This window comes from Sus scrofa, chromosome 7 (genome assembly GCF_054392235.1).
Source record: "Sus scrofa isolate SSC_HxYL_T2T_F1_AM1 chromosome 7, Sscrofa_HxYL_maternal_Yorkshire_Landrace_v2.0, whole genome shotgun sequence".
In the NCBI taxonomy this organism is placed as follows: domain Eukaryota; kingdom Metazoa; phylum Chordata; class Mammalia; order Artiodactyla; family Suidae; genus Sus; species Sus scrofa.
The window spans coordinates 127008796-127021563 of record NC_139389.1 but is presented as its reverse complement, the minus strand read 5'-3'; the positions used below and the strand labels follow the sequence as shown (position 1 = coordinate 127021563).

Here is a 12768-nt window from a genome sequence, read left to right as displayed (position 1 = left end):
TATTTGCAAACCGTCCATCCGAGAAAGTTATTTTTAATATCAAAAATATACAAGGAACTCATTCAAAATATCAAGAATAAAATACAAACTATTTTATATCAAAGGAAAGCTACCTGACACAAAGTTGGGCAGAGGACCTGAATAACTATTTTTCCAAAGAGAACAGGTGCATGGGCAACAGGTTCCTGAAAAGTGTTTCAACCCCAGTGGCCATCAGGGAAGTGGAAGTCCAAACCGCCACGAGACAGCCCCTCCCGCGTGTTAGCACGGCTGTTACCAAGAAGACGGGAAAGAGCAAGGGTCGTGGAGGATGCGGAGCGATGGAAACCCTGCAGACTGTCTGTGGGGCTGTCAGCTGGAGGAGTCACTGCCGCCAACATGAAGACTCCAAAAATTAAATTCCATGGGATTCAGAAACTCCACGTCTGGGTGTATATTCAAAGGAAATTAAGTCACTCGCACAAAAAGATAGCTGCCTCCCCACGTTGATTGCTGCATTCTTCAGAAGAGCTACAGTTATGGAAACATTTAAAGTGTTGGTCTAAGCATGAATAGAATAAGGAAAACTACATGGATGGGTGGGTAGATGGATGGATAGACTGATGGATAGATGATAGGTAGCTAGGTAGGTAGATTAGATAGACGGATGGATGGATGGATAGATGGATGGATGGATGGATGGATGGATGGATGGATGGATGGATAGATAGATAGATAGATAGATAGATAGATAGATAGATAGATAGATAGATAGATAGATAAAGAGAGCCTTAGGTAGAAAGGTGGACATAGAACTAGATGACTCTGACTCAGCCAGGAGAGAAAAAGAAATCTTGCACTTGCCACATCACAGGTAGACCTTGGGGGGGGGATGGAGATAAGCGAGATCAGTCAGATGGAAAGAACAATGTATTCCGTGATCTCACTTATATTTTGAATCTACAAAAGCCCAACTCCGAGAACCAGAGAGGGGGACGGTGGTCGCCAGAAGACGGGGAGAGAGGAAAGGAGATGGGGGTCAAAGCAGCACAGACTTCCCGTCAGAAGACGGCCAGGGTTGGGGATCTAAGCTCCAGCATGGCGACTCTAGCCAACGATGTTGTATCACATGCTTGAACGTTTACAGCAGAGTAGATGTTACATGTTCCTGACACGCACACAAAACGGGCTTCGTGTGGGGAGATGGAGGGTTACCTCACCATCACAATAGAGACGTAGATGACGTCAACACGTCCGTGGGAAACTTACACAAAGCGACGCATCGATACATCCCAAAAAGCTGGGCAAGAAAGAAAATGATTGACATGCTTTACCAGACGTGATCGCCTCTGTGTTGGGCCCTCGAGCTCAGGAAATGTCCAAATTTCCTTCAACCTCTGTGATCCAGACCATAGAAGCTTTTTCTCTCCTCAGGAAGACAACACTCTCTTCTTTCTTCCTGGCAAGTCTCCTCCTGGCGTCTCTCTTCTCTGTACAGGACTTGGGATTTTTGATTGTATGTTTCGTCTTTTTTTTTTTTTTTTTCCATAGAGAGGGTTCTTGTAGTTGATTTCCAATGTTGTGATAATTTCTGCTCTACAACAACGTAATTCAGTTACACAAGTACCCGCATTCCTTCCTTCCTCTGGGCCTCCCCCCTCCCCCTACTCTGCTCCCTCCCCCCACTCTGCTCCCTCTCCTTGGAGCCCTGCCCTTCGGGGTCCCTCCTCTCCACACCCCCTGGCACAAAGCTCAGGGGACCTCCTCCCTTCGGTGCTATCTGTCCATCCTGGGGACCAATCCTGACGTGTCCCTCCAGCCCTCATTCCCTCTGAACTCTCCCTGAGCAAACCCCTAGGCTGCCTCCCAGGTACTGCACAGCTGGGGTCTGAGCCTGAAGGTGACCCGTTACCCCCCAACCTGCTCCTCCTGCCAGGGTCCTTCCCCAGGGGGTGCTTTGTCCTCCCCAGGAGCCAAACTCAAATGCTGCTTATCCTGCCTCCCCCCCACACCCACTCCCAGGAACGTGGCTTCTCCTCCCAGCCTTCCCCTCATCCCCCTCCCTCCCTCCCCAGCCTGGACCTGCTTTGCCCTGTTTCCTGCATCACTGCCTTTCATGTCCAGCCTGCATCCCCATCCTTGGCCCTGAATCAACCCTCATCACAGCAGCCTGAGTCCTTCTTGGACTATGTGGATTTGCTCACATAGGCTCTTTTTTCCCCTTCTTTTCTTCTTCTTTTTACAGCCACACCTGCAGCATATGGAAGTTCCCAGGGTAGGGGTTGCATCAGAGCTGCAGCTGCCTGCCGATGCCACAGCCACAGCAACACCAGATCCAAGCCACATCTGCAAGCCATGTTGCATCTTGCGGCAATGCCCAATTCTTAAACCACCGATCGAGGCCAGGGACCAAACCCGCAGCATCGTGGACAATATGTTGGGTGTTTCACCCTCTGAGCCACACCTGGAACTCTGACGATCTTTTAAAAACTACTTAATCTTAAAGCTACTTAAGGCTCAGTGGAAGCTTTCAGAATTCTTACTGTGCTGTGAGGCCCCCACTGGTCCCGTGGCTCCATCACGGCCCCATCGCCTCTCTGGCTTCTCCCCGGCCTGTTCCTGATCTGGCCACATTCTTCCAGATTCTTGAAAATGCCTCCTTCGCTATTACTCCTGCCCAGAACTTTCGCATCTCTGTGCCCCTCTCCTGTTCTGATGGTAGTGCAGCAATCAGCTGTCCCAAGAAGCCCCCCTGACTCCCCTGACAGAGGGTGGGCCTCTCCTGGCAGCTTGTCAGAGCCTTTGTTCATCCACCATGTCGACCATCCGAACCTAAGTCCCATGAAGAACATCATGGAAAAACCTCTGAGGGAAGAATGGCTATGTGGTGCAGAATGTTCTTCTGACAACCGGAAAGTTGGGACAACATCCTGCCGGCCATAATTAGTAGCCATGGTGTGGCCTTGGGGGAAATGACGGAGCCTCTCCGTCCCTCAGTTGCCTCGTCTGTAAAATGGGCCGAGGTGTCGCAGGCATCTCAGGTGCTCATCACAAGCACAAACGGGTTATTCCAGGGGGAGGTCTGAGCAGCCTGCCTGGCAGAGAGCCCTCAAGCCCTTAGTCCTGGGTGTCGTAAGCATGAGTGCCTGGAGCTGTTTGCCTGGAGACCAGGCAGCCCCAGGTCACATCAGGGGGATGAAGGACCCTGGGGTTCCTTTTATTGCAGGGGGGTGTTTGCTGCTCTTCCCTCCCACCCCCACTCTGGGTGGGGGATCCTCTGTCAGGGGAGGACACAGACCTGGTCAGGGGGGTGCCGCTCGCCCAGGAACCTGGAAGGAGTTCCTGTCCCCAGGTTGGGGGGCTGGGGGCAGAGGGGAGGGACTGGGTGGTGGGGGGAGGCCCACTCAGCTGCAGGAGTCAGGGGTCCAGGGGCAGGGCCAGGAGAGGTCAGGGTGGGGACTCCCTGCCAGAGTCAGCCTGGGGGCCCTTCCTGGGCCCTGGGACCAGAGCTCTGGAAGTCGGCGTCGGGCAGCAGGGGCCCCTCACAGTCCTGGGCCTGAGTCCAGTGGGCTTGGTCAGAGGCCAGAGTCTGCTCCTGGGTCTGCTGGTGAGACCGAAGCCCAGGGGCCAGAGTCTGGGGGCGGAGCCTGTGTGGGAGGTCAGGGGCTCAGCCTCGGGGCCCAGGGGCAGCAGGGGTGGAGTTGGGCACATCAGGGCGGAGACGCACAGGAAGGAAGGAGTCCAGCTCAGAAAGATGCTTTATTGCTGTGGGAGGTGTCAGAGCCTCCGCGGAGCAGGGCGCAGACTCCCTGGGCATGTGGAGCCACGAGCGGAGGGACTGTCACCTTCCCAAGGGTGAGCAGGCAGTGCCAGGATGGGGGTTTTCTTGGGGCACAGGGCCCAGCCTGCCCCCAGGGACCAGAGAGCACTCAGCTCCTTGGTGAGAGGAACCAGCCACGAGCAAGGGAGCTCTAGGCAGGACTGGGGTCAGCGACTTTGCCCAAAAAGAGGACAGTGCCAGTGTCTTTGTCGATTACAGCGAACAGAAAGGGACTGGAAAAACTAACAGTGAGGCTGTAGAGGGTCGAGGTCATCATTGCAATTCCAGTGGCAGCAGCTGCTTCCGTGCCCTCCTCGCCCACATCAAGCACCGCCTTGTGGATCACCTGTGGGGACACCAGAGCGTTGCCCACTGGAGCCAGGGAAGGCAGCAGGGGAGCAGCCTGCCTGGGTGCCTCTAGGGGACTGACATTCATCCACCCGCCACTGGTCTGTCACTGGGCTGCGAACCTGTTCAATGGCTGTGTCCTGCCCACAAAGGGTCAGCGGGTGTGCAGTCCTGGTGCACAGATGTGCAAGGTGAGGTTGGGAGGGCTGGCCCCAGGGTCAGAGAAGCAAAGGGCGGGGACTCCCTGACCCGGATCCCTCTCTGTCTGAGCCCAGACACTGTGCTGCCCCTGGAATGCCCCTTACTGATGGGGGGCGGGGGCCCTAGGTCAAGGCGTTTTCCTTGGGGACACCTGTCCCCAGCCCCTCCGTGTTGAAGCAGCTGAAGGACCGCACTGTTTTCTGTTTCCTGCACCTCTCCCGCCCCAGCCTAAGTGTCCCTGAGCCCTCGGCTACTTTGCATAGGATGTGGCTTCCCACCCCTGGACCATGCCCGAACCCTGGCACCCGTGTCTCCCTTACCAGGTCCTTGGGCGGGTGGGATGCGGGAGAGACTGGAGGGCTGCCCAGCCACCTCATCCCCCGACCTCTCTCTGCTTCTAGGATCGCAGTCCCTGGTCCCTGGTGTTCTTCTCCTGTGCTCTCAGTGTGTTTTTTTCACAATTGCCCAGGAGCCACTGTTATGACCTACTACCTCTTCGCTGCCCTGCTGGGTTCTGTGTGCCGCCCAAGAACCAACAGCCTCCTTTGACAGGTGAAAGCCCTGAGGGCTACAAGACTTTCATTCTGTGCCTTTAAGGGCAGTGAATAGCAGAGCATGGGGACGGGGTCCACCACGGATGCCGCCCCAGGCCCTTCCCAATGAAGGGCTCCTGGGTCATTCGATCTAAAGGAAGGTGAGGACACCCCCCAACGTGATTGTCGCCCAGCCCTCCTGGGACTGAGGCATCCCAGGGGAGATGGTTGAGTTGTAGGAAATGGGATTCTTTTGCACATTCAGAATTACCTAAACACCTGCCTGGCCTCCAGCCTTGGTGCTCCTACCAGAAGGAGGAATTGTCCCAAGATTAAAAGCTCACCTTGGAAACCCCCAGTTTGTTGTCCCCTGTGACTCCTGACAGGTCAGCCTCGTGGGTGAACACTTTCTGAATGCCCAGCTGCTTAAGGGTGTCCTCCAGTTGATAGTCGCCGGAGACGGAAAACCGTGGCAGGTAGAGGGCATCTATCCGTCTAGGAGATAAAAAAAAAAAATAAACTTGATCTCCTGCTCGACTCAGGGCTCGTCTTTCTCCCACCTGACTGCGTGGTTTCCTCTGGGTTCCCCTCCAACAAAGACCTTATCACTGGAAAAAAGCACATCTTTCTTCAGTTTCTAGACCCCTCTGGCCAACTACCCTTAAGCCCTTATTTATGCATTCACGACTGCGGGAGTCTATCATGCCAGGCAGTCACCAGGGCCCCAGCTGCGGCAGTGCCCACACCTAGTCCTGCTTCTCCCCTGGGAGCCTGCAGGGCAGCCAGAATCCGCCTCAGTCCAACAGGGATTCCACAGCTGCTGGGGCCACTGACTCCAAAGGCACCAGCAGGGCTTCCTGCAGGCGGTGCCATGGAGCCTCCCTCCCAGAGGAGGGAAGGAGCTGGTCGGGCAAAGAAGAGGACAGGGGCAGGTGGAGGCACCTGGAGGAAAGAGGGAAGAAAGAGCCGCTGCCCCACATTTCTGGGGGCAGGCGGGTGTGGGGTGCATGGAGGTGAGGGCAGGGCAGGGGCTTGTGGGGGGACCTGGAGAGCTGGGGGGGGGCTGAGTTTCAGGCCCTTGGGAACCTGAATCAATCAATTGAAGGTCCCCATCTTGTGTCCACAATGAGCCCCTTGAAGGCAGGGCTGCTTCTCCAGGTTGTTGGAGCAAAGATGATAACCCCCGACCCCCACCCCGTGGCCTCCCTCTCCCTTTCTTAAGACGCTTGGCACAGGGCCTGGCCTTACAGATGCCGAATATGAGGTGGTGGATCCCCTTGAACCCTGACCCATGGGAACAGGGAGGGATCCACGCCTGCCCCCGGTCATTCCTTCCTTCCTTAACTGCACATTCGCTTGTCCGTTTCTTCAGGGCATCCTTCCTGAGCCCCGACCCTGACCCCTGCCATGGGCCAGGAAAGCGTAGATGCAGGTTGCCCCACTCCCACCCCCTGGGCCATAAATCAAAGCTGTTGGATGATCCTCTGTCCATTTCCAACTACTCCTGAGCCCCTGCTCTGGGCTTGGTCTCTGGTGATGGAGGGAGGAGAGGGTTGGGAAGGGACGACATGGGCAGGGGAGGTGGGTCCCCCTGTCCTGGGGTCTCCTGGGATGCACAGTGGGGAGGGCCTGGGGGGCAGCAGCCCCAAGAGGCCTCGGGTGCCCTGGACAGGGGGTGGGGGAGGGGCTGCCGCCTCAACTTCATCTCTAGGCAGGTCTCGGTGCTTTGTGGTGCATGAAGTGCCTTCCACACCCGTTGCCCCCTGGGACCTGCAGAACCTCCCACTCAGGACAGTGGGTCAAGGACTGTCCCCGCACCCCTCTCAGGAGGGAGCTGAGCCCCAGAGAAGCAGAGGGAGTGGGTGGGGGAGGGGGAGCCTGGGAGCAGGGCTCTGGGTCTGGGGCTGCCCCTGCACAGTGGCCCCCACACCCTCCCCGTGGTCCCTGCAGACTCGGGCCCAGCACTGCCTCTCCCTCTGCTGTCCCCTTGATGTCAGGCTCCTGAATTCCACATCCTGCCCTTATTTCATCCAGGACCCAATGCTTCTCACACTTGCTGGCTCCCTCCTGGCCCAGCCCGTCGCTCCCCATGGGTGACTGCACTGAGCTCCTGGCTGGCCTCCCTGCCTCCAGGCTTGTCTCTGCAGTCTGGTGTCCACTCAGCCCCCTGGGGGATCCTCCTGAAACATGACCCAGTTCATTCACTCTTTGGTCCAAAACCTTGTGATGAGCCTTCATTTCGGTCAGAGGGGATCCCGTCAAGGGCTCTGCAGCCCCCACATAACCTGAGCCCCCAGGGGCCCCGACCTCGCCCAACTTCCCCCCTCCCTCCCTCTGCTTCTGTGGCTCTGGCCTCCCTGATCCTCAACCACCCCAGGCTCCTCCTGCCTTCGAGGCTGTGCACAGGCTGTTCCCTCAGCCTGGAATGCTTTTCCCCAGATCATACACAAGCCTAGTCTCTCAGCTCAAACATCACCTAATGGCGACTCTACTTAACAATCAAGGAGTTCCCTCAGCCCATCATTGTCTTAAACATCTGTCTTTACTAAGCTTCTCCGTCCCACGTCCCACCTCTCAACATAGCAAATAACTTGCCTTTATTTATTTCGTGTCTGTCTCTCCCAGGTACAAACGAAGTGTCGTGAAGGAGGGATATTCAGAGTTCTATTTCATGACCTAACCTCAGGGTCTAAATTAGCCCCTGGGATACAGCACGTCCTGGGCTAATCTCCCAACCAGTGCTGACAGGATGAAGGAATGAGTGAGTGACTCTACTGGAAAGACAGTGAAAGCTGGTCCCCACAGCCTGGCTCACCGCAGCGCTCAGCTGATCTTAACTCCGACGGTCCCTCCCTCTGCTGCAGGAGGTGGAGCTTCGCGGAGCACACACATGCGTGTTGGGGGTGGGGCTCGGGAGCCTCAAGACTCAGCCCATGTTAGACTCAGAGGAAGCCTCAGCCCCTGTCCCATCTGAGGCCATCGTGTTACAGAGGGCACGGTTCAGGCCCAAAGTCACGCAAGCCACAAAGGACGAAGTCATGTTAGTACAAGTCCTCCCACCTCTGCCCCTGGCCCCTGGACGGGAGGGAGGCCCTGAGTGCTGAGATCCGGAGACCAGGAAGAGGGGGAAAGGCCAGGAGGCAGGTGACCACCCCTCCCCAACAGCCCTGGGTCCTGGGGACAGTCACCTGTGGTGCAGGGAGTCTCTCCACCTCCTCAGCGTCTCCGGGAGCAGCTTGGCTTCCACGGCCGCCATCCTGCCGTCGTCAGGGAGGATGAAGAGCGCGCTGTCGTTGCTGGTGTACGGGAGCTCCACCACCGTGCAGGCCAGCTCCTCGTCCCGGAAGTAAGGTGTTTCCAGGCCTCGAAGGCTCATCATGGGCACCTTCACTGTCTTGTTCTTGCTCACGTGGAACGTGGACTCTATAGTATGTTTTGGATCAAAGGGCGTCTTCCACTTGGCTGGAGGCAGAGGGAGAGTCGAGAGTCTGAGATGCAAGGGCTGCCTGCCTCTCCCCCTCTGCCCTGTTCCCTGGGAGTGAAGACACCCCACACACCAACACCCCCACGTGCCCCTAGGGGCGGCCTCCTAGGTCTGCACATCCACCTGGGCAGGTGGGGACAACCATAGGGGTGGAGTGATCCCCACAGTTCAGGGGTGTGAAGGGGCCAGGAAAGATGCCTGGGTAACTGTGCTACGTGAGGAACCAAGAGGGATGTGGGGGGCAAGGGAGAGGTGGGCGCAGGCTGGGCCTGAGGACAAATGGGACATCCTGGTCCTTGAGGGAACAGTGTGAGTGACCAGGGGTTAGGCATTGGCCTGGAATGGAGGGCACACCTCCCCCTGGCTTGGGGACCAGGCTGAAGCAGGAGCCCCGTGGGGACCAGGAGGGCAGGGCGGGGTCAGCAGAGGAGAGGGCTGGGGTCTCCCCGCTCCAGAAGGATGGAGCACTCGGTGGGGAGCTTCTCCAGCAGAGCAGAGCCCTGGGGCTTCCCTGGGCGTGTGGTCCCCCCACTTCCTGTGTTCTACCCCTGCCTGTGCCCCTGTGAGCAGCAGGAGTGGAAGGAAAGCTGGATGGCAGGGGTGTCCCTGAGGAGTCTTTGGAGGTGAACATCCTCAAATGGGATGGAGCCGGAGGCAAGGACAGCACCAAAAACGCCAAGAACGACAGAGCAGGGCAGGCCTGGAGTCATGTGGAAAATTTCAGTTCCAGGCCTTCATTTCCATGTGACAGCCGTGGCCCAGGGGTTTACCCTGGGCTCAGCCATAGCCAGTGTCTCAGACACATCACCAGTGACACCTTTTGGGTTCCTATTTGCACTGCAGGCTCCCCAAGCAAAAGGTATCTGCCTTCACTCTGCCCCGGATGAGTGTCTGCGCTGAGCTTTGCAGTGACGTGTTCCTCTCACTGGGACGGGGATCGGACCCCCTGGGGTCTGGGCGAAGTTCCCTCTAGGATGTTCCTTTCTGCCCAGGCTTTTCGCGTGTCCTGGCCTTGCCCCCTCCCATCCTCTGGGTGACAGACGTGCAGGATAGAAGAACCAGGGGATAACCAGGCTCCTCAGAGGCTGTCTCACGGTGAAGCAGGCCACCAGCCCCACCTCAACCTCCAGAAACCCAGTCCCCTGGAATGGACAGAGCCCAGGTCAGGAATGGTGGGCACAGCAGAGGCCTTCTGGAACCTGCCCAAAACCACCTCATCCAGGAGAGGTGGAAGTTCTTGGTCTCTCAAAAGGGATATGAAGGGATGTCCATTCTTTCTGGCAGCCAGTTTAAGTCAGAGAGTGGCACAGACAACGGGGTACCCTCCCCTGCCCTTTGTCCTGCAATGCCAAGACTAATTTGGAAACATCACAAGCCAAACAAGACCTAGGGTCGGGGCAGGGCCTTGGTGCCCCACCTTCCCCTGTAGCATTCTGCCCAAAGACAGAGTTGGCTGAGCCAGGACACAACAATCCTGAAAGCTCAGGGAACATGTGTGTTTCCTTCGGAAGCTCCCGGGTCTAGACACCCACCGTTAAAGTAGATGTAATTCACCAGGACCATCACGGAGAAGGTGGCATGTTCATCGAACAGCTTCGGGATTTTCCCCTTCGTTTTGTTCTTCACGTAGTCGTTGATGAACACGATGGCAGCCTCGGGATCCTTGAAGTTGGTGGAAAAGACATCGGAGGCAAACTTTGCCTGGGCGTCTTGCCTGAACTCGTCCAGCAGCTTCAGATGTTCATCCACGAACATGGCGTTGCCCACGTTCAGCTGCAGCAGGTTGCTGGGTTGGCTGAGGGCCTGCAGGAGGTGCTGGAAGCCCTGGTGGATTTCTGCCTCGGGGGTCTTTGTGAGGTTGAACTTGAGGCCTTCCAGGAGCTCTGTCAGGGTGGGGCCTCGGGCCCCCAGAGACAGGAAGGCCAAGGCCATGGAGACGCTCAGCGGGGAGAAGATGACGTTCTTACTGGGGTCTAAAGAAACCAGCTGCTTGTAGAGGCTGAAGGCGAAGTCGGTGTTGCTGGGAACAATGGCGTGGGGGTCCACGGGAGTCCTGCTGTGCTGGTCCTTCGGGGTCCCATTCTCTGGGTCAGGTTTGCTTTCGGGGACGCAGTGGACCCTGGAGCAGAGCCCAGCCACCAGGAGCCCCAGAGCCAGGAAGGGGGACATGCCCTCTGCCTTCATGCCTGAAAGGCAAAGCTCCTTTAGGTCTCAGAAGCCAGAAGCTGCCCCGAGCACCTCCCCTTTCCCCTGTGTGGCCTGCAGTCTGCTGTCTCTGCTGCTCTGTCACCTCCCAGGGGGAGGCACCTCCTGGGCTCCCCTCATCCAGGAGGCTGCTCTGGGCTCCCTCTCAGCCTTTGAGCAAGTGCGAGAATGGGTCCCAGGCTCCCCAGTGGAGAAACTGGGCCCAGAGAGGGGAAGGGGCTTTTCCCAGGTCCCACAGCGGGCACCCAGAGGAGGGAGGGTGAGAAGCCGGGGTGCCAGGCTCCATCCGAGGTGGGGAAGCTGGTGATGGGGGAGGTGCTGTCCAGGGAGAACCTGTCCCCCTCCTGCCGGGGGAGCAGACACCCTCAGAGGGGACTGGGAGGCAGAGGCTCCTTTTCCACTAGGTTCCTTGGGTGTCCTCAGGTAGAAGCCCAGGGAGGAGCCCTGCACCGACTCAGAGGCCACAGGGCCCCTCCTGGCCTCTTGATGACAAGTGTGACCTCAGGCAGGCCGGCAGGTCGTGGTGCCTGCTCACAGTGAGGGTTCAGTGAGCGGGGCCCCCAAAGGCATCGGGAGCAGAACTGGAGCATAGGTGGCCCTTCTAGGGGTCGGAGGAAAGGCCTCGGTTGCTAGAGTGTTCTTTCCAGCCCCTGCCAGGTGCCCACATGGTGGGTGTCTCCACCATCAGCCTGGAAGGGCCTCCAGGTGGGGAGGAAGCTGCCTGGCCTCAGAGACTCAGAGACGAGAATGAGGCTTTCATTGTGATCGCTTGTGATGGCTCTGTGGTGACAAGCAAGTCACTAAAGCTCTCTGAACCTCCATTCCTCTCTGTCCAACAAGCTGAATGAGTCAGGGCTCATGAATGACGAAGCTGCCCGAATCATAAGAGCAGTTTCAGGTGTCACCTCCTCCACATGCCACCACCTCTGGGACATGACAAGACTCTGATCCCTACTGCATGAAAGCCTAAGAGAGGCTGAGGTCAGAGCTGGTGACCTCAGCAAACAGGACCATTGGCCTTCAGCCTCTGCCCACTCCTCTCAGAGTTCAGAGGACAAAGGGCTGCTTGGATGGTGGGGAGCGGGAGGGGAGGGGAGGGGAGAAAAGAGGGCGGGAGGGGAGGGGGAGGCAGGGGAGCCGAGTCTCCTGCAGAGGCCAGTGGAAAGGCCTTTGGACAAGCTGAGGGCAGAGGTGATCTCCTCCCCCAACTGTTAGTTTCCTCGGGGCTGATGCAACCATTTCTTTGGAAAAGAGTTTCCCCCCCACATTTTTCCTGGAGAAATAGCCCGTGGCCATTAGGCCAGGTTGGGGGGCTGGCTGTGTTTCTGAGGGTCTGTCCTTTCAGTTGCTGGACAGATGCACCTGCCTCTCTGCTTGGCCCAGAGCCCTGGAGGCACAGTGGAGCCCAGGAATCGGCCACTCCAAGATCCCGCGGGCTCTGCCCAGAGGGATCCAGTGCCCTCATTCCTATCCCTTGGCTCCCTGAGAGCATTGCCCTGTGCCAGGCAGTGGGCCCACATCATGGCCTGCTCGGAGGTCTGGCCTTGAGCGGGGAGGGCAGAGCTCTGTGGGGTGCACAGCTGGCTCGAATCAGAATCCCACAGAGGCAGAGCCTGAAGGGACCCCCGGAGCCCTGGGGCAGGTCCCTCCCTTTGCAGGATGAAAACTTAGCCCTAGAGATAGGACAGGACCTCATAGGGCACAGTGCCATCCCAGCATCACACATGAGTCCTCCTGCCTCCCTCTTGCCCACCTGCCACTGGCCCCGGGCCAAGGCCTAGAACCTCCTGCAAAGGGGCCCCTGTGTCCCCGAGTGGGAGCATCAGGGCTTACCTGCCTCGCAGAGCGGGATGCGCTGAGTGGACCCAGAGCCGCCGCCTGCCCGCAATGCTGGGCTTTCCAGGGGCCGCTGCCCATTTATCCCCGCAAAGGTCCCCTCCCCTTCTTGGGAAATGTTTGCGGTGACAACACAGGGTTCCGGCCTCTGACAGGAAATGGGCAGCTGATCATTTGTGGTTACAGCATTTACTAGATCTACTCAAATAATCCAACTTGGAAAAGAGCTTTCTGCCCTTTAAAAATAATTACAAAATAAACAAATGCCCTTGTTGGCATTTTCTTCTGTTTATGAAATAATCATTGAGGAACATGTGAAAACTCAGAAAACATTAAAAGGATCATTGGGGAAAAAAATCCCA

At 57.4% G+C, this 12768-nt stretch overlaps 1 protein-coding gene across 1 annotated transcript; it reads right to left on the bottom strand.

Moving 5' to 3' along the window:
• Positions 1-3725: 3725 nt before the first annotated feature.
• LOC106504545 (serpin A3-8) lies at positions 3726-12462 on the bottom strand. Its single transcript, XM_021099672.2, has 5 exons — positions 12404-12462; positions 9898-10551; positions 8070-8343; positions 5226-5376; positions 3726-4145 (listed from the first exon to the last, which is right to left on the bottom strand). The coding sequence occupies exons 2-5, from the start codon at positions 10547-10549 to the stop codon at positions 3951-3953; spliced, it is 1272 nt and encodes a 423-aa protein (XP_020955331.2). The 5' UTR covers positions 10550-10551; positions 12404-12462; the 3' UTR covers positions 3726-3950.
• Positions 12463-12768: the final 306 nt, after the last annotated feature.